General features: G+C 44.1%; 1 protein-coding gene across 5 annotated transcripts in view; it reads right to left on the reverse strand.

The window, feature by feature from the left end:
• Positions 1 to 25,680, reverse strand: part of CLASP1 (cytoplasmic linker associated protein 1) — a 1,131,138-nt gene that overhangs the window by 435,435 nt on the left and 670,023 nt on the right. Inside the window, exons 23-24 of one of the 5 annotated variants that reach the window (XM_069224630.1) lie at positions 23,814 to 23,921; positions 16,600 to 16,662 (exon numbers count right to left, since the gene is read on the reverse strand). The exons of the other annotated variants lie outside the window; for them this stretch is intronic. Of the exons in view, the coding sequence (XP_069080731.1) occupies positions 16,600 to 16,662; positions 23,814 to 23,921 (171 nt within the window). The remainder of the gene's footprint in view (positions 1 to 16,599; positions 16,663 to 23,813; positions 23,922 to 25,680) is intronic. 5 annotated transcript variants of the gene reach the window in all.

Here is a 25,680-nt window from a genome sequence, read left to right on the forward strand (position 1 = left end):
AGGCCGTCCGCCAAGGTACCGCCGTGAAATGACCGCACCGCGGTCAAAAGACCGCGGCGGCCATTTAAACATTTCCTCTGGGCCGGCGGGCGCTCTCCGAAAGAGCGCCCGCCGGCCCAGAGGAAATGCCCCTGCAACGAGGACGCCGGCTCAGAATTGAGCCGGCGTAGTTGCAGGGGTGCGACGGGTGCAGTTGCACCCGTCGCGTATTTCAGTGTCTGCAACGCAGACACTGAAATACTTTGCGGGGCCCTCTTACGGGGGCCCCTGCCGTGCCCATGCCATTGGCATGGGCACGGCAGGGGCCCCCAGGGGCCCCGCGGCACCCCCTACCGCCATCCTGTTCATGGCGGGTTTCCCGCCATGAACAGGATGGCGGTAGGGGCTGTCAGAATCCTCATGGCGGCGGAGCGCGCTCCGCCGCCATGAAGGATTCCCCCGAGCAGCGGTAAGTCGGCGGGAGCCCGCCGACTTGCCGCTTCTGACCGCGGCTGAACCGCCGCGGTCAGAATGCTCGTGGGAGCACCGCCAGCCTGTTGGCGGTGCTCCAGTGGTCGGTGGTGGCCGCCAGGGTCAGAATGACCCCCTTAGTGTTCTGAGGTCTAATATGGGTCTCAGTGTTTTGTCCTTTTTTGGAATTAGGAAATACAGGGAGTAAACACCTGTTCCTTTTTGATGGTTGGGTACTAGTTCTATTGCTTCTTTTTGTAACAATGCTTGGACTTCTAGTTGTAACAGATCTAAGTGTTGTTTGGACATGTTGTGTGCTCTTGGAAGCACATCTGGTGGCAAATATAGGAATTCTATGCAATAACCATGTTGGATAATGGCTAGGACCCACGCATCCGTAGTTATGTGTTCCCAGTTGTGGTAGTAATCTGTTAGTCTCCCCCTCCCTCCCCCCCCCCCCCGCCCCCCCCACTGGTGTTGTGTGGTGGAGGTTTGTGACGTTGAAGTCACTGTTTAGTTTGTGGGGTTTTTGGGCTCTGGAATTTACCTCTTGTTTTAGGGAACTGTCCACCCCTATATTGTCCTCGAAAACCTCCTCTCTGATATTGGCCCTGATATGTGCGTCTGATTTGTGAGGTGGAAGGCTCTGTGGTCTGGGCCCGAAACCCCCCTCTAAAGTGCGGCTTCCTAAAAGTGCTTCTGCTCTGTGGGGAGTAGAGAGCGCCCATGGCTTTGGCCGTGTCAGTGTCTTTTTTCAGTTTGTCTATTGCTGTATCCACCTCCGGCCCAAATAGTTGTTGTTCATTAAATGGCATATTTAGCACTGCTTGCTGAATTACGGGCTTAAATCCGGAGGTTCGTAGCCATGTGGGTCTCCGAATGGTTACCGCCGTGTTTACTGTTCTGGCCGCTGTGTCTGCTGAGTCCATGGCCGACCTTATTTGGTTGTTGGAGATACTTTGGCCCTCCTCTACAACCTGTTGGGCACGTTTTTGGAACTTTTTGGGAAGGTGTTGAATGAGATGTTGCATTTCATCCCAATGTGCCCTGTCATATCTTGCTAGAAGAGCCTGAGAATTGGCAATTCGCCATTGATTGGCTGCCTGTGCTGCCACCCTTTTGCCTTCTGCCCGAATTTCTGACTTTCTTTGTCGGGCGGTGGTGCGTCTCCAGAAGTTTGTGAGTTCGCCCTTTTTCGGGCTGCTCCTACTACCACTGAATTTGGCGTTAACTGTTGTGTGATGTACACAGGGTCAGTATGGGGAGGTTTGTATTTCTTCTCCACCCTAGGCGTGATGGCTCTGCCTTTGACTGGGTCTTGAAACACCTGTTTAGCGTGTTTTAACATGCCTGGCAGCATTGGCAAGCTTTGGTATTGGCTGTGCGTAGATGACAGGGTATTGAACAAGAAGTCATCTTCTATAGGCTCTGCATGCAAAGCTACATTATGAAATGTAGCTGCCCTGGAAACCACTTGCATGTAAGCAGTACTGTCTTCAGGTGGTGAAGGTCTTGCCGGGTAGCATTCGGGACTATTGTCAGAGACTGGTGCATCATACAAATCCCATGCATTCGGGTCATCTTGACTCATCCCTGTGTGCGTTGGTGACTGTATTGGTGATTGTTGTGGCGAAAATTGTGGTGGAGTTTTCTCTTTTGCCACTTTTGCCTTAGGCTGCATTTCCACCTCTTGGAATGTGAGCTTCCGCTTCATTTTGATTGGAGGAAGAGTTCAGATTTTCCCCGTGTCCTTTTGGATATGGAGCCTTCTTTGGGTATGGTCAGGCTCTCCCATGCCCAGCTCTTGTTCAAAACGGTGGCCTTGTAAGTGTGTGGAAAGGCCTTGTTCCTCTGTATAGGAGCTTTGTTTAGGCTCCGAGGAAGAATGTTTCGGTACCGAAATTTTTTCGACAGTCTTTTTTGGCTCCGAGGAAACCTTTTTGACTTTCGGTGTGCCGATATCTCGGTGCCGAGTCTGTTCGGAGCCGGTATCTCGACCGGAGTCGGATGTCTTCGGCTGCTGGGAGGCCTTTTTCGGTGCCGATGTTTGGTCACCGTGTTTTCGGGTAAAGCATGGCCTGTTGGCGGTGGCGTCCCCTGGGCCTTCAAGATCTTCGAGTGAGTTTTTGCCGGGGCTGGTTTACTCACGGTTTGCTGCGTCTTCGGCTGCTCACTCTCGGACTCGTCCGAGTCCGAATCTCGAATGGAGACCGTCTCCTCTTCTTCGACGTCGGTGTGTCCGGCCGGTGTCGACGCCATCTGGAGTCTTCGAGCTCTACGATCCCGCAGTGTCTTCTTGGATCAAAATGCCCGACAGGCCTCGCAAGTATCCTCTTTGTGTTCGGGGAACAAACACAGATTACAGACCAAGTGTTGGTCTGTATAAGGATGCTTTGCGTGGCAGTTGGGGCAGAAGCGGAAGGGGGTCCGGTCCATGAGCGCTGAAGATGGACGCGGTCGGGCCAACCAGGCCCCGCCGAGGCTTGGAAACCTCGAAGGGCTGACAGAACTTTTCTTTCTTCGGTGTCGATGTGCTAGCACTAACCCGGTACCGAGCGCAAACAATACCGTCGAATTTACCGATGTCTAACTATCTTTTCCGAACCGAAACACGGAGCGTAGAGGAACACGTCGGAACCCAATGGCGGAAAGAAAACAATCTAAGATGGAGTCGACGCCCATGCGCAATGGAGCCGAAAGGGAGGAGTCCCTCGGTCTCGTGACTCGAAAATACTTCTTCGAAGAAAAACAACTTGCAACACTCCGAGCCCAACACCAGATGGCAGGATAATGCACAGCATGTGTATCTGCAGCTACACATGCCATCGAACATATATATATAAAAAAAACTAAAATCTGAAGAACTGGGGTGTTGCTTAACCACCTAAAATTGGCACCACATCTCCGCGAGGCTCCTTACCGAAGCCCTGTATTCCTACATTACCCTGAAATAAGCAGACTACATCACTGGTTCTGAAAATCCTATAGCCCTGACCCCCCATTCTGACCTGGTGGGGTACATCACCAGCATTTCTGGTTACTCAAGCCCTCCAGTGAACCATCTCTTGTAAATGCAAGCTAGGGTAAAAGACAAGCCAGTACGGTAGGAGCACAGGTGCCTGTAATTTTAGTACGGGAACCTCCTTACCCCCAAGAGGAGAGGCTGGAGGGTGCAGGCCCTGGGCTGATGCCAACGGCTGACACCTGGCCTTAGAGAGGAGAGTAAGGCTGGGAGACTGAACACCCAACATGGCATGTGCCAATGAAGACCACTTTGGTGCTTTAAAAGAAGGCTGGCAGGGCTAGTATACCGCACTGGGAGGAAATAATTTGTCTGGGACTGAAAACCAGGAGGTGGTCACAAGCAATGGGTGCTCAAGTGGCCTGCACAAAGGTCCTGCAGAGGGATGCTGGAGGTGAGAGTTGTTGGGGTCACTGCTCTTGACTGAGATACCTGCCTTGAATAAGAATTTTAATGAATTTGTCTGTCTCTGCTCTGCGCGTTAACCACAAGGCAGGGAGAAGGTGATGTGCAGCAGGGGACAAACCAAACTGATTGTAAAGTAGAGGCTGGTCAGAGCCCTCAGCTGACTAATCATAGTGAGTAATTATTTAATAGGGCCAACAAATATGATAATTACACTTGATAACAAGTCCAAACAAGAGGTAATTAACTTCACAACGAAAATGTCAGCAGCCACACCTGACAATTGGGGACAAGTACAGCTAACCACAGATGGAAATCACACTCTTCCACCACCCTGTCCATCTCTCTCAAACTCCCCTCTCTGTCCTGTGTCAGTGTTCGCACCCCACACTTTGAGTGATAACAATAGCACCATAATGTTTTTGAAAGAGAAAGAAGGCTATTGATCATTTGAACCACTGGTGCTAAACCCTAGCAAGACTTTCTGTCCGGCCTCTGGGGCATTTACTAATAGGATTCCTCGGGTGCTGCATATTAAACTCGTGGTTGGGGCATGGACAGCAACATGGCAGACCAGCAGTAATAGCAAAGCCCGCCCCGGTAGATATACTTAAGAAATATGATGTTTGTTGGCAATCTAATCATGCATGTTATGAAAATAAAAGCGGCTAAAGTTAATTCACAAGAAGAAGTGTGGGCTGGTTTAATGTTGACAGATTGTTGTAAGCAAATGTATTGGGAGCAAATGCAAATGTATGGGTGTATTTGAAAGGGACGGGAGTGGGACAAGTGCAGGACTTATAAGACCGTGCTCCCGGCCTGCTGTAAGAATCCTGTAATATCCTCCCGCCCCGGGTCATCTAATAACCCCAAACCACCTGGTCAAATTCAGGCTCAAACAACAGTGGAGAGGGGGAACCCAGAGCTGGCGGGCGCCACGCCTGGGGATCCGAGATACTCGCTGCTGACTCTGAGCGAGTGTGCAACGTGGACTGGAAGCGCCTGCACTATTGTGGTGTCCTACTTTGGCAGCCAGAACCTGCGCCGATTGCCTAACCGCACACCGCAGGACCAGATGTTCCTCCCCGATGTCCACAACCTGGTTCAGGAACGAGATGGAGAAGAAGACAACGGCAGTGCTCCACATCCAGCGCCAAGGTGGCGGTTCACTGTGACGCAAAACAATGGACTTGGAGCAGCGGCACTTGAAATGGGAGGAGGCCAGAGCTCTAGTGGAATCTGCCACCACTGCCTTGTCAGCCGAGAGTGGATCGAGCGTAGTGGAGGACACTAGGATCCCCGAGACTGAATTGACTCAGATTTGACTGACTGCCCTCTGAAGAAATGGCTCAAATGCATGGGAATCTGCCAAGGGGCAAAACCTGGAGTGGTGTCCTCCCCATGTACGGGACGCCTGGCAGTTCTGGTACAGTATGTAAACGATGCATGCCCTGTTTCATTGCGGGAGCAAGGTTGTGATCGTGGGGTTGTGCATGCAGCCATTATTACTTAAGTGGGACTGACGATACCCAGTCAGCCAGGCACCTTTTCCTTCCATCCCCCTCCTTTTTATGCTTCTTTACTTCCTTGTTTGCACATGACTGCAGGGAGTGGAGGAGAGCAAGGTTGTAGGCACCCCATTGTGGCTGGGCTGTGATTCGGGTGACGGTTAGTCCCCTGGTCGCACCTCACCCATGGGTTATATTTCACTATCAGATAAGAGTACTGGCCTATTTGTACCTCCGCATAGTCACAGGGTGTTACTGTTGTTCATAAGGGTGAGTGGGGTTCCTATAGGAGATGTGGAGACACAAGTTTAGTTTAGTTGTGTTTATCAATGGAGGGAGTTGGAGCTGTGATTGGTTTGTAGGGGGGAATTGTTTAATTGACTGTTTATGCAGCGAGTGGGGGCTCTTGCTCAGGTGGGTGTTGGGAAGGGAGCAGGGACTGAGGGGGTAGGGTGGTTAGGGGAGTGGTAACAGGAACTGAGATGAAACATGATGGACAAATGCACACGATTCCTCACATGGAATGTAAGGGGATCGAATTATTTTGCTAAGAGGCAAAGACACTTCTATCTAACACAGGTGGGTTCGCATCTCACTTTTACAAGAAACACATTTATTACATGGAAAGGTCCAAAAATTACAGAGGAAGTGATGGGGGCAGCTATATTCTTCCACATACTCCTCATACGCTGGAGTGTCCATTTGGGTGACGCCTCGTGTCCCATTCCTGCTAAGAGGGCAAACTGCAGATGTAGTAGGGAGCTCTGTCTTCTTAATGTGTTTGCCCCTAACAATGACGACTGAGACTTTTACGGGGCGTTTGAGGCTGAATTCCTGCCCTATGCTGGAATGTCCATCAAATGGGCCAGATATTTTAACTGTGTCTTTGACGGGCTGCTGGATAGGTATCCACCAAACCTACGCACAAGCTTGCACAAAACAATGTCCAGGGTAAAGCTGGCAAACATTTGGAGAGACCTAAACCCTACAGCCAAGGAATTTTTATGTTTCACTCCAACCCATGGTGCTTACAGTCGTCTAGATCGCTTCCTATTGACAAACGACAGAATGTTGAAAGTCCAGGGAGCGAGTTACCAGGTACGCTTTCTGTCAGACCATGCTCCCTTATTGCTGGAGTTAGTGATGCAGAGGTGCAGGCCAGACATTCCACTGTGAAGGTTGCAACCAGTCGTTAGGGGACCCGAAATATAAGGAAGACATACAGCTGGCCCTATGCAGGGATTCTTCGACACCAACTGGAACTCAACAGGATCACATGGGACAGAGTGGGGCGTGCTGAAGGTCATCATTAAAGATAAAAGCCTCAGTAAGACCTACCGCACCAGGAAAAAGTTGGAGCGGGAACTGCAGGAGGGTAAGGAAGTTTTCACTAGCTTGAAGCAACAAATGGTAGGACAAGGGTCGGATGACGCAGCAATGACCAAGGCACAGACACGGATAGCGTCTACTTGGCATAGAAGATGCTATGCAGTTAAAGGAATTGAAGGAGGCACTTTGGGACATGGCACGAGGTTGTTGTCCTAGTCCTGATGGTCTCCCCGTTGGGTATTTTCAGGGGTACTTGGCTTCCTTTCTCCCTGCCCTCCTGGAAACACTTTGTGAGGCTCATGAGGGTGGTGCCCTGCTGCCCCATTTGCGGGAGGCCCAGATTATCATGCTGTCTAATTCTGGAAAGAATTCTGCGGATCCTGGCTCATATAGACCACTGTCCATGCTCAACATGGACGTCAAGCTCCTTGTGAAGGTGCTGGCTATGCGACTGGGCCCAGTGGTCCCACAACTAGTACACCAAGACCACTGTTGTTCTGTACCGGGAAGAGATAACCACATGGATCTTAGGAGATTCTCTCACGTGATGCACGAGACCCAGAGGGAGGCGTTGAAGGCCACGCTGACTGCCTTAGACATCAAGAAGGCATTCAACTCACCCTCACTTCGGATTATTTGTGGGAGGTAATGTGGTGTGTAGGTGTGGGCCAGGGCTTCCTCACGTCGTCAGCTTTTTGTATCAGGAGTCCAGGACAAGGGTATCCACCAGTCGGGTTGTGTACCGGCCTTCTGCATCGAGAGAGGTAACAGACAGGAGAGAGAGGTAACAGACAGCGGTGCCCATTGTCCCCGCTTCCATCTGCTCTTGCAGTGGAGTTATTGGCCATATACCAAAGAGTGGAAATGGGGGACTGTGGAATCCATGTGGAATCCATGTGGGCAACGTAACAAACGTATTGACAATGTATGCAGATGACACCCTGCTATATGTGAGGGACCCAGAACTCTTGGTGCCCAGCCTCCTGTAGCTGATGTTGCATTTTGGACGGGTGTCAGGTCTACATGTCAACTGTCACAAGATGGTGCTTTTCCCTCTGGCGTCCCAAGCAACCTGGGAGGAAGCCGACCTCCTAGAGTGGATATGCACTAGGAGCAGTGTCACTTTAGATATCTGGGAATGCACATCACACATGACCCATACCGACAACACTAACTGAATATATGTCGGTACTGGCAGGTCTCACAACTTCCATACAATTCTGGAACATGCTGCCGTTATCGGTAATGGGTAGGGTGGCGTTGACTAAATGGTGTTCCTGCCCTGCTGCCTCTATGCCATGCAGAATTCGACCTGTGTACTCTCAAACTCCTTATTCAAGGAACTGGATAAACTGTGAGTGTACCTGGTGTGGGCTGGGAAGCGTAGTTGAGTTTGACTGCAGATTCTGAAATTTGATATGGTGGAGGTAGGCATGGGCCTTCCGGACCTCAAACTTACTATTTGGCGGTCTTACCACAACAGCACTAGGGTGACGATGATCCTAATTGGGAAAAGTCGTTACTAGAGGGGTCGGTGCTTGTAGATACTTTCCCAAGATACTCAATAGGGGGCTGTAGATCACCAGCGGGTACCCCCTTCATAGTGTGATAGGTGGTGCAGAACAGCAATCACCTAGGGTCAAGAACAAGCAACCCACACCAGGCTGCTTCTCATTTGTGGTTGAAACTGTTTGAGCATATACAAAATCCATGGATGTTTCAAATTGGCTGTTGTACGGTTGGAGACCTCTATTTAAATGACATCTTTAGGAGTACAGAGGAGATGGGAATACAGTATGGCATAGGCCCAGGACAGTTTCTACAATATGCTAGTATCTCCCACATTGCCAGGGAAATATGGATGACCTTTCCTGACAAACCTGGCGAGTCACACACCCTGAGGGTGAAACTGGACCCAGATTCCACCTAACCTGGCGAGTCACACACCCTGAGGGTGATACTGGACCCCGATTCCACCTAACCAATCATAGCCAGTCTAATCTGCTTTAAAAAGTAATAGGTGAACAGATTTCACATCTGCTCCTGCCAGATGGGTCGGAGACCTAGAGAGCCCCCTCATGGTTAGGGAGTGGAGACGCACCCAGGAGCTGGTGCAGGAAGCGGCCAGTAGTGCCCGGTTTAAATTGACAAAATTTTAACACTGCCCATTGGGATTGTTTACACCTCCCAAGAGAGGTATCAAGATGCCATGTAGGTTTGCTCACCTGGCTCTGTTACTCGCCAGGAGACGCACAGTGATCCATTGGATGAGCCTGTTGCCGCCAACTGGGAAGAAGTGGAGGGCAGACCTATTGGAATTGGCTGTGGCTGAGGAGTGCCATCTCCGAAGGGTCCGCATAGATGAAAATGCAGAAAGGGATTTAGAGAACTAGCCTGGGCACCGGCACTGGAGAGGTGAGAGGTGATGAAGATCCAGAATCACCAGTGGCAGGAGCTGAGATGGGGCCCCTGGAGGGGGGGAGCGGGGGCTCACCAGTGTCTCCCTCTGTGATACTCTCACACATCCCAGAGCCAATTGCTATGTTGGTATCTATATTGGCGCCTGCTGTAAGTAAAGAGGAAACAGTGCCAACTCGAGGTATCTTTATGTGCAGCTGTGATGGCCTCTGGCTGCCCCGCACCCCCCAACCCTTTTTAGATTTCTGGTGTCCCACCCTTGGTTGTTGGCAGGGGAACTACAACAGATGTGTGTGTGTTCTTTTATGTGGACAAAGGTGAAATACTTACCCCTTACCTCCGTGTCAGCCCCTCCCCTGCTCCGAGAGCTTCCATTTGTCTGCACGACCCCCCTCTTCCGCTCACTCACTTCGAGGGGGTCCTCCTTTCTGGTACAACCCTTCCCCCCTGCAAGCAGGTATGACCACCCATGCTGAACATTCTCCCTTTAGAGGACAAGAAATATTCCCAAGCTTCATAGTTGATTGTATCATTGCTGTTGGTTGTTGTTTTGTTGTTGATTTCTTATATCACTCTCTGTCTAGTAACTTCTGACAAAATGTAAAAGAAATAATAAAAAAAATAATAATAAACTCACTGTGGGCCACCATAAAGAGGGCCCTACTAATAAAGACAATGATATAATCCCAGTAACGTGTTGATGTATGTGGTAAGGTCCCAAGCCAAAAGAAAACAGAATTCAAACTCACAACAGAGCAAACTTGCCGCTAGTTCAATCTAGCAAACTATGGCCCCACCGGGAGGTGCAATAGCACAAATGAAAACAGTTGTTTCAGAGCATTCAATCATCACCTAAATAGAAAACCAGCGAGGTAGACCTACATGCATCCCTTTGCCAGCAAGATCAATTCTCAGTGGTAGAAGAGCCAATTTAGGGCACTGTGACTGCTGCATCCACGTTGGAAGTTTCCCAAGGTAGCAAGTGATGATATGATGATGATGTGCTTATGGTGCAGTCATGCAGCTCTTCTCTAGACACTTTACTCCTGTTCGGAACATGTGGCTGAGTGTACTTGTGATCTAGACTGTGGGGACGTTTCCAGAACTGCATTTCCCCAGAGGAATACTCAAACTCATGTTGAGCGTCAATAGTGAAGAGTGGTGGTTGGAGCAGAGAGCCTTGAATCAGAGGGGAGTTATCAATTTAGTTTTTCTTATTCTTGCGCCTAGTCTACGACATGCTTTATAACAGGGGAATTGGCCATGCTTTATAAATGCCCTTTCTAAGATCATGGTCTGTCCAGACATTACTGTCTGAAGCTCTCAATTAAAGATGGAGTTCAGTATTTTCCTGTGATGACAATTCCTGTCTGAATAAGGAGGCAGTGCTATGGGATGGATATTTTGCAACATATGTGTTCCCTTAGTTTTCATTGTATTCATTACCCACTTAGGATTTTTGTCCCTAAATTCTGCCTCTTTTCAACAAGATTTATCTGGATTTTCTTCTGAAAGTCCTTCGTGGTTCACCTCTCTGCTCTCGCTGTCAGGAAGGGTTTTTTGACATGACTACCCATTTTTACATAAATCATTACCTTTAATCAAGAAGTACAAGACTGTCAAGGTGGTTTTTGCCCTGTAAGGTTTTTTCATCCGAACTGAAGACTACTGATACCTTTCACGTGTACTAGTAAGTACAGAGTAGCACCATAGCTACTGAGAGGAGTCACCCTTTTCTCAGGTAATCAAGACAGGCAAACATACACTGTGGTCATTCCTGGCCAGTGATTTGCCCCCAGTAACCAATCAAATATCTGGAAGACAGCAGAAGATACATAGGGTCAATCACGCGGTAATCTCCAAAATCTGGGTACAGTGAAGGGAATGGAGAGTAGCTCCTACTTCTCTGGCTTATTAACGTTAGCAGAGGACTTATCTTTCTGGTTTGTGAATAAATGGTATTAGTGTGCAACAACATCCTATCTTCCTCAGGAAGCCCTTTCAAGGTCTCTTATACTTATAGTAAATAAGATCTAGTATATGGACTGGAGCAATATCTTATGTGTCTCCCACCACAGGAAAGAACAGTTTCATGGCTCCTCCAAGGTAATGATCTACCCTGACTAAATAAAACAGGTCCAGCAGCAGCAGAAATACTTTATATACAAATTAATATTGATGTATATGGGCTACTATAGTCTGCCAAATTAAAAGTGCTCTTTGATGGCAAATCTCAGTTTTTGAAACATTAAAAAGTGCCTGGGACGGACTGATTTAAACACAGCCTACAATCACACAGCACCAAAAGAGAGGCAAGTCCAGAAGAGGGACTTTCACCTCAATGCATAAAATGAACCAGCAGGCAAAAAGTAAGACCGGCTTGACTCAACAAGGGTGAGAAGGATGAGAGGGTAAAATAGCTATTTCAGGCAGCGGAGAGGGCAATTAACACCAACATCCAATTTGCTCTAGCCTTGTTAAAGATCTTATATCTCCAGGAGGCTAAACCTCCTGCTACAAATAAGGCACGAGTTAAACTCTTGATGCCCACAAGCTAAACTGTATGTTCTATGCTGTAGAGGAAATCTGTTTGACATCTACTTATGTGGTTAGGTCCAGAGGGTTTGAGACCAAACAGTCTGTTTATAACATGAGTTTGTGTTTCTTGTACCTTGAAGAGAGCTAAACTGTGTGACAAATAGTTCAGAGGTGCACTGTAGAGTGGAGGATGTCAGGAGGATGAGCTGTTTTGGGTTGTACTTTTCTTGGTTTTACTTCCGCATGCAAAGTATGACAGTAGTCATTTAGTAGCCTACCCCATGCCACTGTAGATTTTGTGAAATGGGATAACAGATTACCCGGTCATGTCGGAGAATGTGAACATCTTCAACAACAAGTTTAGGAGGGAGCATAGTTCTGCAGTTTGCCAAGTGTTATTCCCCTAAAGTGCTGGTATTGCAGGAGGCACAGTTTTTGGTCACCAAACCGAGTGACTTGGAATGAAAGAGGTGCCCACAAGCCCTTCGCACATGCTATACAAAGCGCTCCAGCGGCAGTAATTCTATTACACAGGTCATTACGCCATTCCTGGTGTACTGGGTAGAGACTGATAAGTTCAGATGGTGCTACATTATGTTGACTGCCTCCCAAGAGATGCCTCTCAGGGTCTATGCGCCACCCAGACAGAGCCCTGCAAGTCATGCTAATTACTACTAGACTTCGCTGTGTTACTTCACCTGGTTATGTTCCGACACTGCTTCAACTCTAATCTAAACACCACTGTGCTTGCTCTACAAGGAGCTGAAAGCTAAAGCAAGATGGCACCATGATGGAGAGCAGCCCCAGCGCTCTCGTATCCTGAGCGGTATATACAACAGCTCTGTTATTAAGTGAGCATCTGTTAAGTCTGCCTGCAAGTCATTTCAGAGGATACCGCCAGTTTCCACTCTTCTCAATTGGTAGAAGGCTGTGTTTGGGTGGTGTAATTGAGCTCTATAGGCTGAGGCTCACTCATCCCCACAATGGGTTCAGGTTGGGGTAGTAAGTGAAGTGTCCTCCCCAACCTGGGTACCCACCAATGGCTAAACCAATGGCTAAACCACACACGGAGCTCAATATTACAAGTCTTCATTTGTTTACGTGTAACTGCAAACTCAACCTTCTAAACCAAGCTTTCATTGTATTCCGCTCTAACACCTACATCACACTTCTACGGAGTCTGTTTGGAGCCAAAAGAGTTCCGTCATAACTCTTGCAAGACACTACAATAAGTATCCAAGGGGCAGAAGGTGAGGTGAACCACACTGAGCAGGCTCACCAGCGTGTTATAGTGTTTGGAAATCTGACTCATATGAACAGACTATGGATCTGTTCAAATGACTTTGTTAGAGCAACACTGGGCTAGTCACAAATCCTCCAAACACAAGCCTAGTGGACAAAGCTGGGAATATTTCCCAACTTCACTTTGTGATTTGACCCCGCACAGTCTACGTAAGATAGAGCCCACAATAGTTTTTAAAGTTGGGATCCTTGACTTGTGCTATCTGTCTGTTACAACTGTTTTGTAATTTTCAACTGGGCTATTATAGCTCTAGTATTGTACTGCCTATAGTTATGTAGAGCTTGTGATAGCATCTACAGTAATACAGCACAAGCAGATTGCAGAAATACCGACAGTCCCCTGATACAGGGCACTTGCTCTGAGGTCTGATGTCTTGAATTGTGCCTGCATCATCTAAAAAACATGCATTTTTTAAAGCCCTCAGTACTTGCAAAGGCAACAAACATTTGCAATGCAATGGGTCCCGCGTTTGCTCAAGTTAGAGCTATTAGCGTTGTAAATTTCTAACTGGACTGTTCTTGCCAAATAAACAAACTGAAAAGTAAAACAGTTTTACATAAGCAAGCCGACGGCCACCATGAGCATGAAGGGGACACACAAAAGGAAACAGAAGTTCGCTTGCAGTCAAATGTATTGGCAAAAGTGCAATTATCTATGTAGCAGGGTCGATGTCATGCAAAACGCTCAACTACTGCCCAGAAAGATCCTGCTGCGTAGGAAATTAAAACAAAAAGTACTCCAGAAGCCATGTGGAAAACACAGAGCCTCGTATGTTTTCAGTAGTTTATTGGTGCTCTCAAGGAGGGCTAAACACCGGAAAAGGCAAGACATATGCATGCCTTTCATTACGGAAATTAAGCGAATTTTAAAAGGCAAGCCCACTAATCAACCAAACTGATGGGTGTGACATGGGTGTGGTTAAAAGCCCACAAAGAGATTACAACAGGGGCCAGAGCGCATGTGCGCTCGACCCAAAAAATTGCTCCAAATCGTAAACTGAGACCTCCCAACAGTTGGCAGAAAACACCACCAAAGACAATGTCGTGGATCATAATAACTCAAATGTAAATTTTCAAAAGGCCCTAAACCTCCTAGTTTCTGGCACCAAGACAACAAGGAGACCTCTTACACCTCCCTTGGTCACATGACTATATAATCAAGTTTCTAAGCATTTTTAAGGTGGAATTCTTGCACTAAAGGGTCAAATTGTTGTAAGCATCATTCTTAGCTCACAGACTGCCCCTTCCTCACCTGAAGGAATAAATTGTTCTCCAGCTAATACAGTCAGAAAGTTTTCATTATTAGGTCCTTTAAAACATCACCTGTAAACCGGCTCTCCTTTTGACTTCTTAAAGACTTGCCCTCTATGTTCCACATGGGTGAACTCAATCACCCCTTTACTGATGGGCACAGTACACAAAGAAGTTAATTTACTTCAGGAACTTAATTCTCCATTTACTTCTCAGGTGTCCAAAATAATAAATGCAGGGCTTATTTAACTGCTTCTCCCCTTCAAACTTTTATGCAAGAAATAATGGATAAATTGAACATTTCAAATATGACCTCTAGCAACATGTTAGACAAATTACTGTTAATGGAGGGATCCCTGTTTTGGATGTTAGAGACCTTACTCTATGTCAACATCCCAAACAGTTAATTTGAAAACGATTTAATCAGAACTAAAACAAATTACTGCATGTACACCTTTACTGGTAAAACCAATCCAGTTTCAGTAAGTGTATAAACTCGTGGAGTGGACTCAAATTTAACCAACTTTGTTCAAAGCTCATCTGCTTCTGTTTAGATCTCATAACATTCTAGTGTTTTGTCCTCTACTTTTAAACAGAACCCCTCTTGTTGCATTGGTTTTGGTGCCATCTGATTCCAGGGAACATTGCTGAAGCTTCTGGTCACTATGGAATGGAAGCCCATTATGGTGTTCTGAATGTCTCTTAATTAAGAGCCATAGTCAAGTAGCTGACAAAGTTCCATACTGGACTCTCCAAAAGTGGACTTAAGGTCTTGTTTATGTGCCTTCGTCCACTGGTGTAAGTGTGTGTGTCAGGAACATTTTACACTGCAGCTTGGTTTATTTTAGCTTTATGGTACTGTATTCAATAGTAGACGTTAGGGAGCAAACGCTTAGCAGCAGTACTCACCATGGAGATGGGGGGGGGGGGGGGGGGGGGGAGAGAACACTGCTATCCAGAACCATATGAAGATACCATTTTATCTAATTGTACTGTATAGAACTTCAGTTGGTTATCTTAATCAGTCTTCATATTCGAATGTGTTCAAGATTGGGTTATTCTTGATTGGAGAAGGGTAAAATGGGTTACGTGAAAAGTTTTCAGATTAATGACTCTGGACAGATGTATTTGAGATCTGGTACACTAGTGGTTATTTATCTATATCAGTGCATATACTGTGTGGAGACATAACAATCTGCTTCTTAAAGAAAAATACTTCTTAATTGTTCTGAAGGTTTCAAAGGAAAAGGAATGGTTCTGAAATGCGGCTTTGGGCAAAAGATCCTTCACGTGTGACTTTGCATTGGAATATCTCCCTTACTACTACTGTTCTTAGAATCCAGCAATCATCGCAGGTTCTTTTTGCCATAGCAAAAAGAAGTAGTTCACCTTGGACGCATCATGCTATAAGGCAGGCACCTCAATGGTTCGGAGTGCCTCACTCGACATGGACGCAATCAATCCAAGCTGCTACCGGTTTGATACAGCAGTGTGAACATAAAAACTGTACAGTAACCATGGTGTGATGGAAATGGAAACAATGAATGTGTATTGTAAACAAAATGGTGACATTATGAAGATGGCTGCTACTTTCTTTTGCACATGCGTTACGTCCAACATGCTAGATTTCTTTGTGGACAACTGTGTTTTTTTAAATATGCACTTCTTTTCAAAAAATTAATTTTGCCTGCATGTTCTTTGCTGGAGATGTCAATTTGAGTCCCCTGTTTAATTTCAAATGTGCCATTTGTTATTTTTTCCTCCTTTGCCACACTTTTAACTTACTATTTGCTTTTTTTAGGTGTTGCACGTTCGAAATAATACAATTTTTAAATCTCTGCAGACTTGCAACGAGAAAGCTGCAGTTTCTCTGGGATATTGACCCAGGATCCTGAAGTGATCGGGGCAGTCAGAAAAAGTAGTTTGTGTCTTCACTGAAGGAACAGGTATTCTGCACCCAAGGGAAGTCAGAACCAGATCCTTGTAAATTGATATGAAGTTCATAACGGTATGCTTTTTTAAACAAAGTCTATGTACTGTAAAAATGTACATACTACAGCACTATGTTTAAATAACAGAAAAAGGGGAAAATAACAATGGCACGTTAAAGAAGAAAATGCTAGTTTTTAGATGATCTCCATAAGTTAAGTGACTTATTGTTCAATTTTATATTGGGACGTAAAATGTATTTTTTAGGACACTGTCCACAAAATCTCAACATGTATACTGTAAAAATGAAACATTCACTCATTGAAAGTAATGAAAACTGACAGTACATGCCAACAACACAAAGATGTAGCTAACTGAGAACAGTAGCATGACGAGACAACGAGCCACATATCATAAAGCAGGCACATGCAGTTAGCACTTGTTCACCTGACTGCCCAACAGAATCTGCAGACGAGAGAGCACTAGTGGACCTGGAATGACGTCGAGAGGCTGCAAAGTAAAGGAATGGTAATACCCACAGGGTTAACACAGAAGTACTCAGGATACAATGCCACAATCCATAGTAGATGAAAGGGGCGGAGGTGATGTACATGAACAACCGGAGACAGAGTACTGGGAGATGAGAAACGTCAACGGCATAAGTGCACACAAGGCTAAATGTAAGGTCTCAAAGCACTTTCTGCTAGGAGTTCAGCTAGTTATGCTAGCTATGAAATCAATGTGCGCAGAAAATTGCAAGGCTACTGACAGTATTCCAGATTATGGTAAATTAGGCACAAAGAAGCAGTGACAAGCACATTTAATTGACACCAACAACAAACATTCTGGATGTGAAGCATAGAATTTTGTCTCTTTTTAACATTTACTTCGGATTTCAGTTTTGTGACTCGAAGAAACATCCAGCCTGGAAAAAATCTTCACTCTCGATCCCAAGATTCGAGTAAAACGAGTTGCCCAGAATTATTATAACAAGCAGTTTTTACCTCGGTTGGGTTAACTTCAGATCGCATCATTCATTTTCATCAAATTTGCCAATGTAGGCATTTCATTCTCCCAAAATTGTTCTGGTTCAAATATGCTGTTTAAAACTCAGCTGCCGCGCTTATTATCCACCTGAGTTAGCATGTGTGTACGTCAGTTTGTCTTGAAGTCACAAAAGGCTGCAAGTATGCCTGCAGATACTTGCTTGAAAGTGTCCCACACTAAGCCATTCATGACACGGTCCAGTGTATCTTGGAAGGCTTTGTGAACCATACGTTTCCCTTCACCCAGGTAAGTAAATTTAAACTCATCTCACCTAAACCTTTATCCCAAATATTTGTGTACTCTACGCGTTCTTTGTTCAATATTTCAAGTAACTTTGCTGTGTTTGTGTTCCCCAATGAGAGGATGGATAACTAAAGCCCAGACAGAATGTAGGAGATAAGGCTATTGGTACCCGACCCCCCAACTCTCAACAAACACAGTCAAATAAAAATGACGACTGACGGTCAATTCATGCGTCTACCACTGAACTCAGAATACAGGCAAATAGCTGTTTGGGTCAACTAAAGACAATCCTTTAAAAGCTGGCACAATGTCAAAAAACATATAAGTTGCTAACATGTCCAAGCTGGAGAGGTGCTGACAATGGGTAAAGCAGGAGAATACTAAATTTGATTTCTAGAACTCACATTTTATATTATTTTTATCTTTTGCTCTCCCAACATTCCATTTGTCCAGTGTAATTTACTAAGCAGCTAAAAGGGCAATCTCACTCAACCATCCCACCCCCGTCCCACCCAAGAGTCTTTTTAATCAATCCACATCCTCAAAGTGTAGTCTATAATAAAATTCAACTGAGTGCAGCCGTCTTTGAGAAGCATGTCACAATGCTGAATGAACCTAAAATGCAGCCCATAAAGCTGAACTGCAAATGGAAAAGCCTCACTGCTGCTGCACACCTACAGCACCTGCTTCCAGGCATGAAGGTTTAAGACTTAACTAGAAAAAATCATGGGGATACATCATGAGGAGGCTCGAAGAAGGTATTTATTTTGATCTGTCTGCATATCCTTAGTTCAATCTTCAAACTGATCATTTATGAATATACAAACTTAAGTCTTTTACCACTGTACTGTACTGTAGAATGTAACTACAATTATCCGTACAACTCTTCCACTTGAATGGAGATGAAGCTGTGGCAGAGAGCTACAATGTAATTAAAAGACAGTAGGCCTTCAAGAGCCAGGACATGAAACTACCATTAGACACCAGGGAATTCGATCAAAAATGTTCCAATTTTCAGTTTTTCAAGATCACGGATGAGCGCGTTTAGGTGATACTTACAAAGGTATTTCCTACACAGCAAAACCTGAATAAACATACTGGCTTGTGATGTTTAAAGATGTAGCAATATTATAGTTCCACTGCAGCACAACCCTATGCACATTAGCACTCTAAACTGTTGGTTAGCAGGTGTGGGAAAACGCCCTCAAAAACGCAACCATTATGGAAACTTCACACAATATCAATCTTTGGCAACACCAAGGACTTGTTTTTACTTCAAACTCTTTAAATCAGTACAAACCTATGCTTCTCTAGGGGGGAAATGTTGTTAACGGAATACAATTTGCATACCATGTCAGCAGCTGCGTGCTAATGCATCTCTACATTCCAGAAATGAACTCAACATGCTTCCTGAATGCCTAAAGAAGGTGCTGCTGTATGTTCAACGTAGAAAGCAAACGTTCATCTACCCGAATCTTAATGCACAAAAGGCTGATCTTTCTGAAAAACATGAATCCCAGAAAACTATTACTTTGTTGTGCACTTCCACATTACACCAATGAAATGTTAATCCTTTAAAGGAAACGATTTGCTCTCATATAGATCCTTTGCTTTGTGGAACACAAACTATAACAGGTAGAAAGCTGAGGAGTTCCCAATTGCTCACATTATCAGATTATTTTAACGACTATATATCACATCACAGAGGAATACTATACAGATGTCCATAATGCCCATCATGATGGAGTTTTTTAGTTTTTACCTGTTTCATTATGATAAATTTGCTGTGACGATAGAAGGTTGCTGCACCATGGGTGAATCATCTATACATCACCCAAAGGACAAAAATTGATGTCTATTTCATTACTCCATATTCTATACACTATTAATATTAGGGTCATATGTATATGAGTCACAGACTTAATTCACTGTCTCTTGGATCAATTTTATCTGCTCCTATTTTTCATGAAATATTTTCTCGTGACCAAACTGCAAGTTTCTACGCTTTACCTTTATACAGTGGCAATTATATGATTTTTGACTATTGAAGTATGAAAAGCACACTGATACATCTTGGTGTTGGTCCCTGCTTGATATTTCAGGTTTGCGCTCCTGAATATAAGTTTTGGATTATATTTTTAAAGTGCAGACCAGGGCAGTTTAGATGCTTCAGCACTCTACAATTTGAAGGAGTCATGAGAAAGACATTGCTTAACTAGGCACAGTTCATGGCCCAGGCCTAGTTAAGTAATGAGAAGTGGTAAAAAAAAAAAGTCAGCCGAGTTACGCGGAGTTCCGTGAGCAGCGAAGTTTGGGTAAGTCGCTCTATACGCACTGATTTTTAGCACCAAGAGTTTTTCCCAAACTATAAGATTAGAGTGAACTGCATCACGCAGAGTGCCATAGGGCACTAACTTCTTTTTGTTGCTCGACTAGATTTTCTACTCGAACGGCCGCTTCCACAACGTGAGCGGCAGCTTTCTCAACAAGAGTGGTAGTTACCTGCCGCGACAGCCCACGTTCAGAAGTGTCGTTAACTTACAGATTTCTCTTGCCCGCACTCGCCAACTTAACATTGGCAAGCCACGCAGGAGAAAAATCTCTGCTCGGTGTCGCTTCACAGAGTTTTTCAAAACTCCACCCGGATCGGGCAAAACTTTGCAAACTCCACCGGCAGAGCGGAGTTCTTTGCCCACCTCTATACTTAACTAGAACTGTTTATTTATACCACACCATGGATCTTTCACAATAAAGAATAAGTTACTTACTTCAGTAATCACTGATTCCCCAACTTGTGACTCTTCCCCAGACTGGATCTGGAAACTCCGGCAATAGGTTCTGTGTGCCGAGAGGCAGTGCCAACGAAATTAGTTTCAACTCTGTTCTGCCTCTGGCATGATGAAGAGGAGCAGAGTAAAGGCAGCCTTCACTACTGAAGCAGCAAGGCAGCATAGTTGATGTTCACTGCTCCCTGCCTGGAGCACCCCCAAAATGCCCAGGCCTTGCGTGGGCAAGGAGCACAGCAGCCTAACAGGATGTCTAAATAAAAAAAAAAAATCAAAACTGGCGCTGTATGCTCTTCTTCTAGAGTGTAGGCACCCCTTGTGGTTCATTCGAGGGGCTTCATTTTGTGACCGGAAAACTGTTAAGATTCAAACACAAATGTGTGGTTGTTTAGCTTTAAAATGCTTTATTTTAAGTAGGTTTGTGACAATCATTATTGTGCACTCCTGTGTGCGTATTTGTAAGGAATGATTTGTAATATGGTTATTGATATATTATTGTGACAACATTTTGACAATGCCAATAGGTCTGCTTTATAGGGGGTGATGTGCTGGTCACTTGCTAACAACAATATAGCACAGCCTCTTATATTTTGGTGTTCTGACCCCTTCACAAAGCCAGTAGGACTACCTTATTTAAAATTATACTTGTGTATATTGTTGCTTTATGTTAAAAAGATCCTCAGACATTCATGGAAAAAACAAAGGTTAAAGTGAGATTACAGTAAGGTCTGGTAATAATATCTTATTTTATATTTTTAAAAAAACAACTTAGAAATTCACTGTAAAAACACAGGCTATAATTATGTTATAAATAGGCAAAAATGTCCATTCCCCTGAGCCTCATCTTTGGGTGCAGAAAAAGAGAAAGTGATGTCAGCAAGCAGGGTGGTGCATTTATGTTGCCATGTCCATAGGGAAATCAGTGTCACAAAGGAGGTCAATGGTGACATCTGTTGAAGCTCAGAAGCTACTGCAAGGGTTTTCAGATCCAATCTGGCACCTAGGTACTCATATGCCTCTCTTTGAGACAGAAATGGGAACAAATATATCTTGCAAGTAGTATTTACCTCCCTTTACACTTATTCCTTACTATTATTTACAAGACGTTGAAGTAAAGATTTACAAACCAAATTATGCCATGAAGTATCCTATTCAATATACACCAGTAAAATATACCAATATAAGATAAGAGTAAACTGGGGAGGTATTATTGAATTGGCAGCGCAGACTCTTCAAGAGATTTCACAATAGAGGTAAAGGTGCCTTCCACTTAGCAGTGCCCTCCCCTAGGTGGAGCCCCATAATATCAAATTTACAACAGTGAGTTAAACCTGAATAGGAACAATAAAATCGGCACATATCAGTACAAAGAAATCCACTACCTCAGATTATTTTAATAACACCAATTTCTGGTTGATATTATAAGAGTACAAGTGGTAAGGCAAGGAGTAATGGTAGGTTTACTATCAGCAGTAAGTTTAAGATTAAGTATAATGTAGCCCAAATGTTCTGAGATACACAGAAAAGCATTGTAGGAAGTTTTCAATATGACAGTGGGCAAAGGCCTTCTAATTCTTTACCCAAGAAACTAATATGATACCCAAGAACAGAGAAGAGCTGGACACATTATACAATCTCTCTTAGATAAAACATGCTAATAACAGCCGGTGTGAGGGTAGACTGACACACATTTCAGAGAAAGATAGAAAGGCCCAACATCTCCTCCTCCAAACATTAAGAGACACAGCAGCCAATTAAAAGACAGCAATCCACTTTTAAAATCACACAAAGGAGAGTTGTTAAGTAATAACTTTTCAAACAGCGATCATGTCCATATGGGAAAAAAAATTACTCAATGATGCTGTTTGACAGGGCATATATTTTTGGGGGCGATGAGTGAGGTAATAGATGGGGGAATGTCAATTCAGAGATAGGCATGATTTGGGGAATCAGGGTGTAAGTACTCAATGGAAAACACGCTATCAAAATATTGGAATTCCTTAATTAAAGCACACCTTTGTTTAAGACCTAGATCTACACTATCAAACCTGTGCAACAACAGAATAGATCACACCATGATACATGACCTCCACTATAAATATACATGAGAAAAAAATTGACACAAAAAACACAACGCAGAGGAAATTCAATGTAGAAATGTCAACTTCACTCGCAGGAATTGTAGCAGAACATTGGTACAGTATAGCAGCACTTAAAAGTTGTAACATTTGTTAAGCAGAGAGGCAGAGTATGGTAATATTGATAATCAAGACGTGCTCTGTTATAAAGACTGACAGACACAACCTTCTGCATTAAGCTCTGATCCTCAGATATCAATACAGAAAAGGTACTTATGTATCATTTAAACATTTATGGAAAAATCAGTAATTCTGAAATTACATAATGCAGAGAAACCAATAAATACATACATGAAATTAAGTGCTAGGTAACACGGGCTTATATAGCTATGGAACACTGTTCACTGAAAGCCAAAGCCATTTTTTTGGTCTTTTAAGTTTATTCTTAAATTAGGATGAGGGACATACATGCTTCACTGACTTTGCAAGAATAAACATATTTTCTACAAAGTCCTTCTGTTGTGTGGATTTCTCCATTTCTGGAGATGGCACAATACTTTTCAGTACAAATCTTCAGAAACAGAAATGGATGCAAAAGTTTGTCTTGGCAGGGTCAAAGCAAGACTTTGATAGATTTATGACACCGACAACAAAATCGATGGGGTTCTAGGAAATGCTGAAATTTCTGGACATTTTTCTACTTCTACCAGAAAGTGTGATGTAGTTATCAGTAACCTTACAAGAAGTTAAAGTTGGGCTAAAGAATGAGGCTCCTCAAGTGCCCCCATGTCTAAGGGCAAACAATATTAAGATTTGAAGCAAGATATAATTGCAGTTGCCTAAGTGACATCATGCTGTGTACACTAGAGTTGACTAACTTGGGTGTTGTAGAGTTGCCTAATGACCAATCTGTTATGTTCCACACTTTAACAAGGAAGTGACATGACAAACTGAGGTCCACTGAGCATCTTAGGTTTTCAATCCCGCAACCAACCGTTACAGGTTATAGCACCTAGAAAGGCAAAACGCACCATAACTGAGTTTTCACATTGCAACTCTTAACATTGTGGAGGTACATGACACTAATTAACATGCATATTTTTAGAATCCATTGAAAAATCTGTTTATTCAAGATCAAATATTTACAGTCACCTTTGGAACAAATTGCATCTCAGGTTTGCAGAAATGTCAAAGGTTCAATTGTTGGATCAAAAAGGTATAACCAGTGCACGTGAAACGTTTGTGACACTAAATTGTTTTGAACATTGCTTTATCCATTCTCACAGATCTTTGCAGATTAGAAATCGAGAACATTTTTCTGTAAGGTTGCCCCATTGGAAAGAAAAGGGTTTATATGTAAGGTGATCATGCAGGAGCTAGCAGGAGGGTGGAGGAGGAAGCATTACAAGCAGGATAAGAACACCTTGCAGTCAAAGTGTCACTGGGTAAGGAGGCGGGAGAAAGGAATCATTCACCTGCTACGCTTCAAGTGGCAGTAGGTACTCACCGAGAGGAGGAAAGCCCCGAGCAGGGCTTGTATCTCGACTGCTCTCACGGCTGGTATCGCGGCTGCACCCCTGACTCATGCTGGGTCGAGGGATACGGCTGCTCCGTGCTAGCATGCGGCATGGTCAGAGAAGTTGAACAGGTTTGTTAAAAGGATGCCAATGCTTTGAGGCAAGACTCATCAAGTTAATTCGGAATGGTACATTACTATGCACAGCTGACTGTCCTTTCTAGGAAAAGTGAAACTACCATGTATTACTAGTTTTACAGTGTGTGTGTGGGTGTGGGGGGGTATTTAAAAAAAAGATCAGAACCTCACACAAATTACGAGCTTCAGAAGAAACACCATCTATTTAAAAAGGAACATCATTTACATAGTAGACCACCTTAAAGCAAGGATACTTACATGAGTGATACTTCCCTTTAGATAGCAAGCACCACCCAATCATCTCCTCCCCATCACAGCAGCAGACTGTGATTTTTTTTTTTTTTTTTTTTAGATACAAAGAACCTTTCTGCATTGCTTTCAAGATTACACGTCTCATATGTGTGTGTCACTTACCCAGTGTACATCTGTTCATGGCATGTAGTGCTGCAGATTCACATGCTGTGCATAGCTCTTCCAACATCTAGTGTTGGGCTCTGAGTGTTATAAATTGTTTTTTCTTCGAAGAAGTCTTTTCGGAGTCATGTGATCAAGCAACTCCTCCACTTGGTTACAGTGCACATGGGCATCGACTCCATTGTGAGATTGTTTTCCCGCAAAGGGTGAAGGAAGGAGTGATACAGTATAAGAATATAAAGAGATATCCATGCAAATGTAAATATATCTACATATGTACAAATGGTAAACTTAACAACTACAGGTTTCGAGGAGGCGGGAGGGTGCATGTGAATCTGCAGCACTAAATGCCACGAACAGATGTACACTAGGTAAGTGACATTTTCCGTTCGATGGCATGTGTAGCTGCAGAGACACATGCTATACATAGACTATAAAGTAGTTAGTCCTCCCAGAAAATAGCAGTGGCTAGCCTGTAGGAGTTGAAGTTGTTTGAAATAGTGTTCTTAAGACAGCCTGGCCTAAAGTAGCCTGTTGCTGTGAGAAAACATCAACACAATAGTGTTTTGTAAATGTATGAGGAGTAGACCACGTGGCTGCTTTACATATATCAGTCATTGGTATGTTTCCTAAAAATGCCATTGACACACCTTTGGTCCTTGTAGAATGTGCTCTAGCAGTGATGAAAAGTTGTCTTTTTGCTTTGATGTAGCATGTTTGTATGCATCCAACAATCCATCTTGCTAAACTTGTTTAGATATAGGATTGCCTTTATGTGGTTGTTGAAAAGCAACAAAAAGTTGTTTTGTTTTCCTAAAATCTTTAGTTCTGTCTATATAGTACATAATAGCTCTTTTGAGATCTAGAGTATGAAGAGCTCTTTCTGCAACTGAGTCTAGCTGTGGAAAGAAGACTGGCAATTTTTGTTTGGTTGATGTGAAAAGGGGATACTACTTTTGGTAGAAATTTTGGATTTGTCCTAAGCACAACTTTATGTTTGTGTAATTGGAAAAAAGGTTCTTCAAGAGTGAACACTTGTATTTCACTAACTCTTCGTAAAGAAGTAATAGCTACAAGGAAGGCAACTTTCCATTATAAAATTTAATTTGACGAGAGTGCATGGATTCAAAAGGTGTGCCTTTAAGACTGGTAAGTACGATATTTAAATTCCAAGAGGGAACAGGTGGTGTTCTAGATGGAACAATGCGTTTTAATCCTTCCATGAAGGCTTTAATAACAGGAACTCTGAATAGAGAAGAGTGTTGAATAGTTTGTAAATACGCAGATATTGCAGTAAGGTGGATTT

The sequence above is a fragment of the Pleurodeles waltl genome, chromosome 3_1, assembly GCF_031143425.1.
Source record: "Pleurodeles waltl isolate 20211129_DDA chromosome 3_1, aPleWal1.hap1.20221129, whole genome shotgun sequence".
Taxonomy (NCBI): Eukaryota; Metazoa; Chordata; class Amphibia; order Caudata; family Salamandridae; genus Pleurodeles; species Pleurodeles waltl.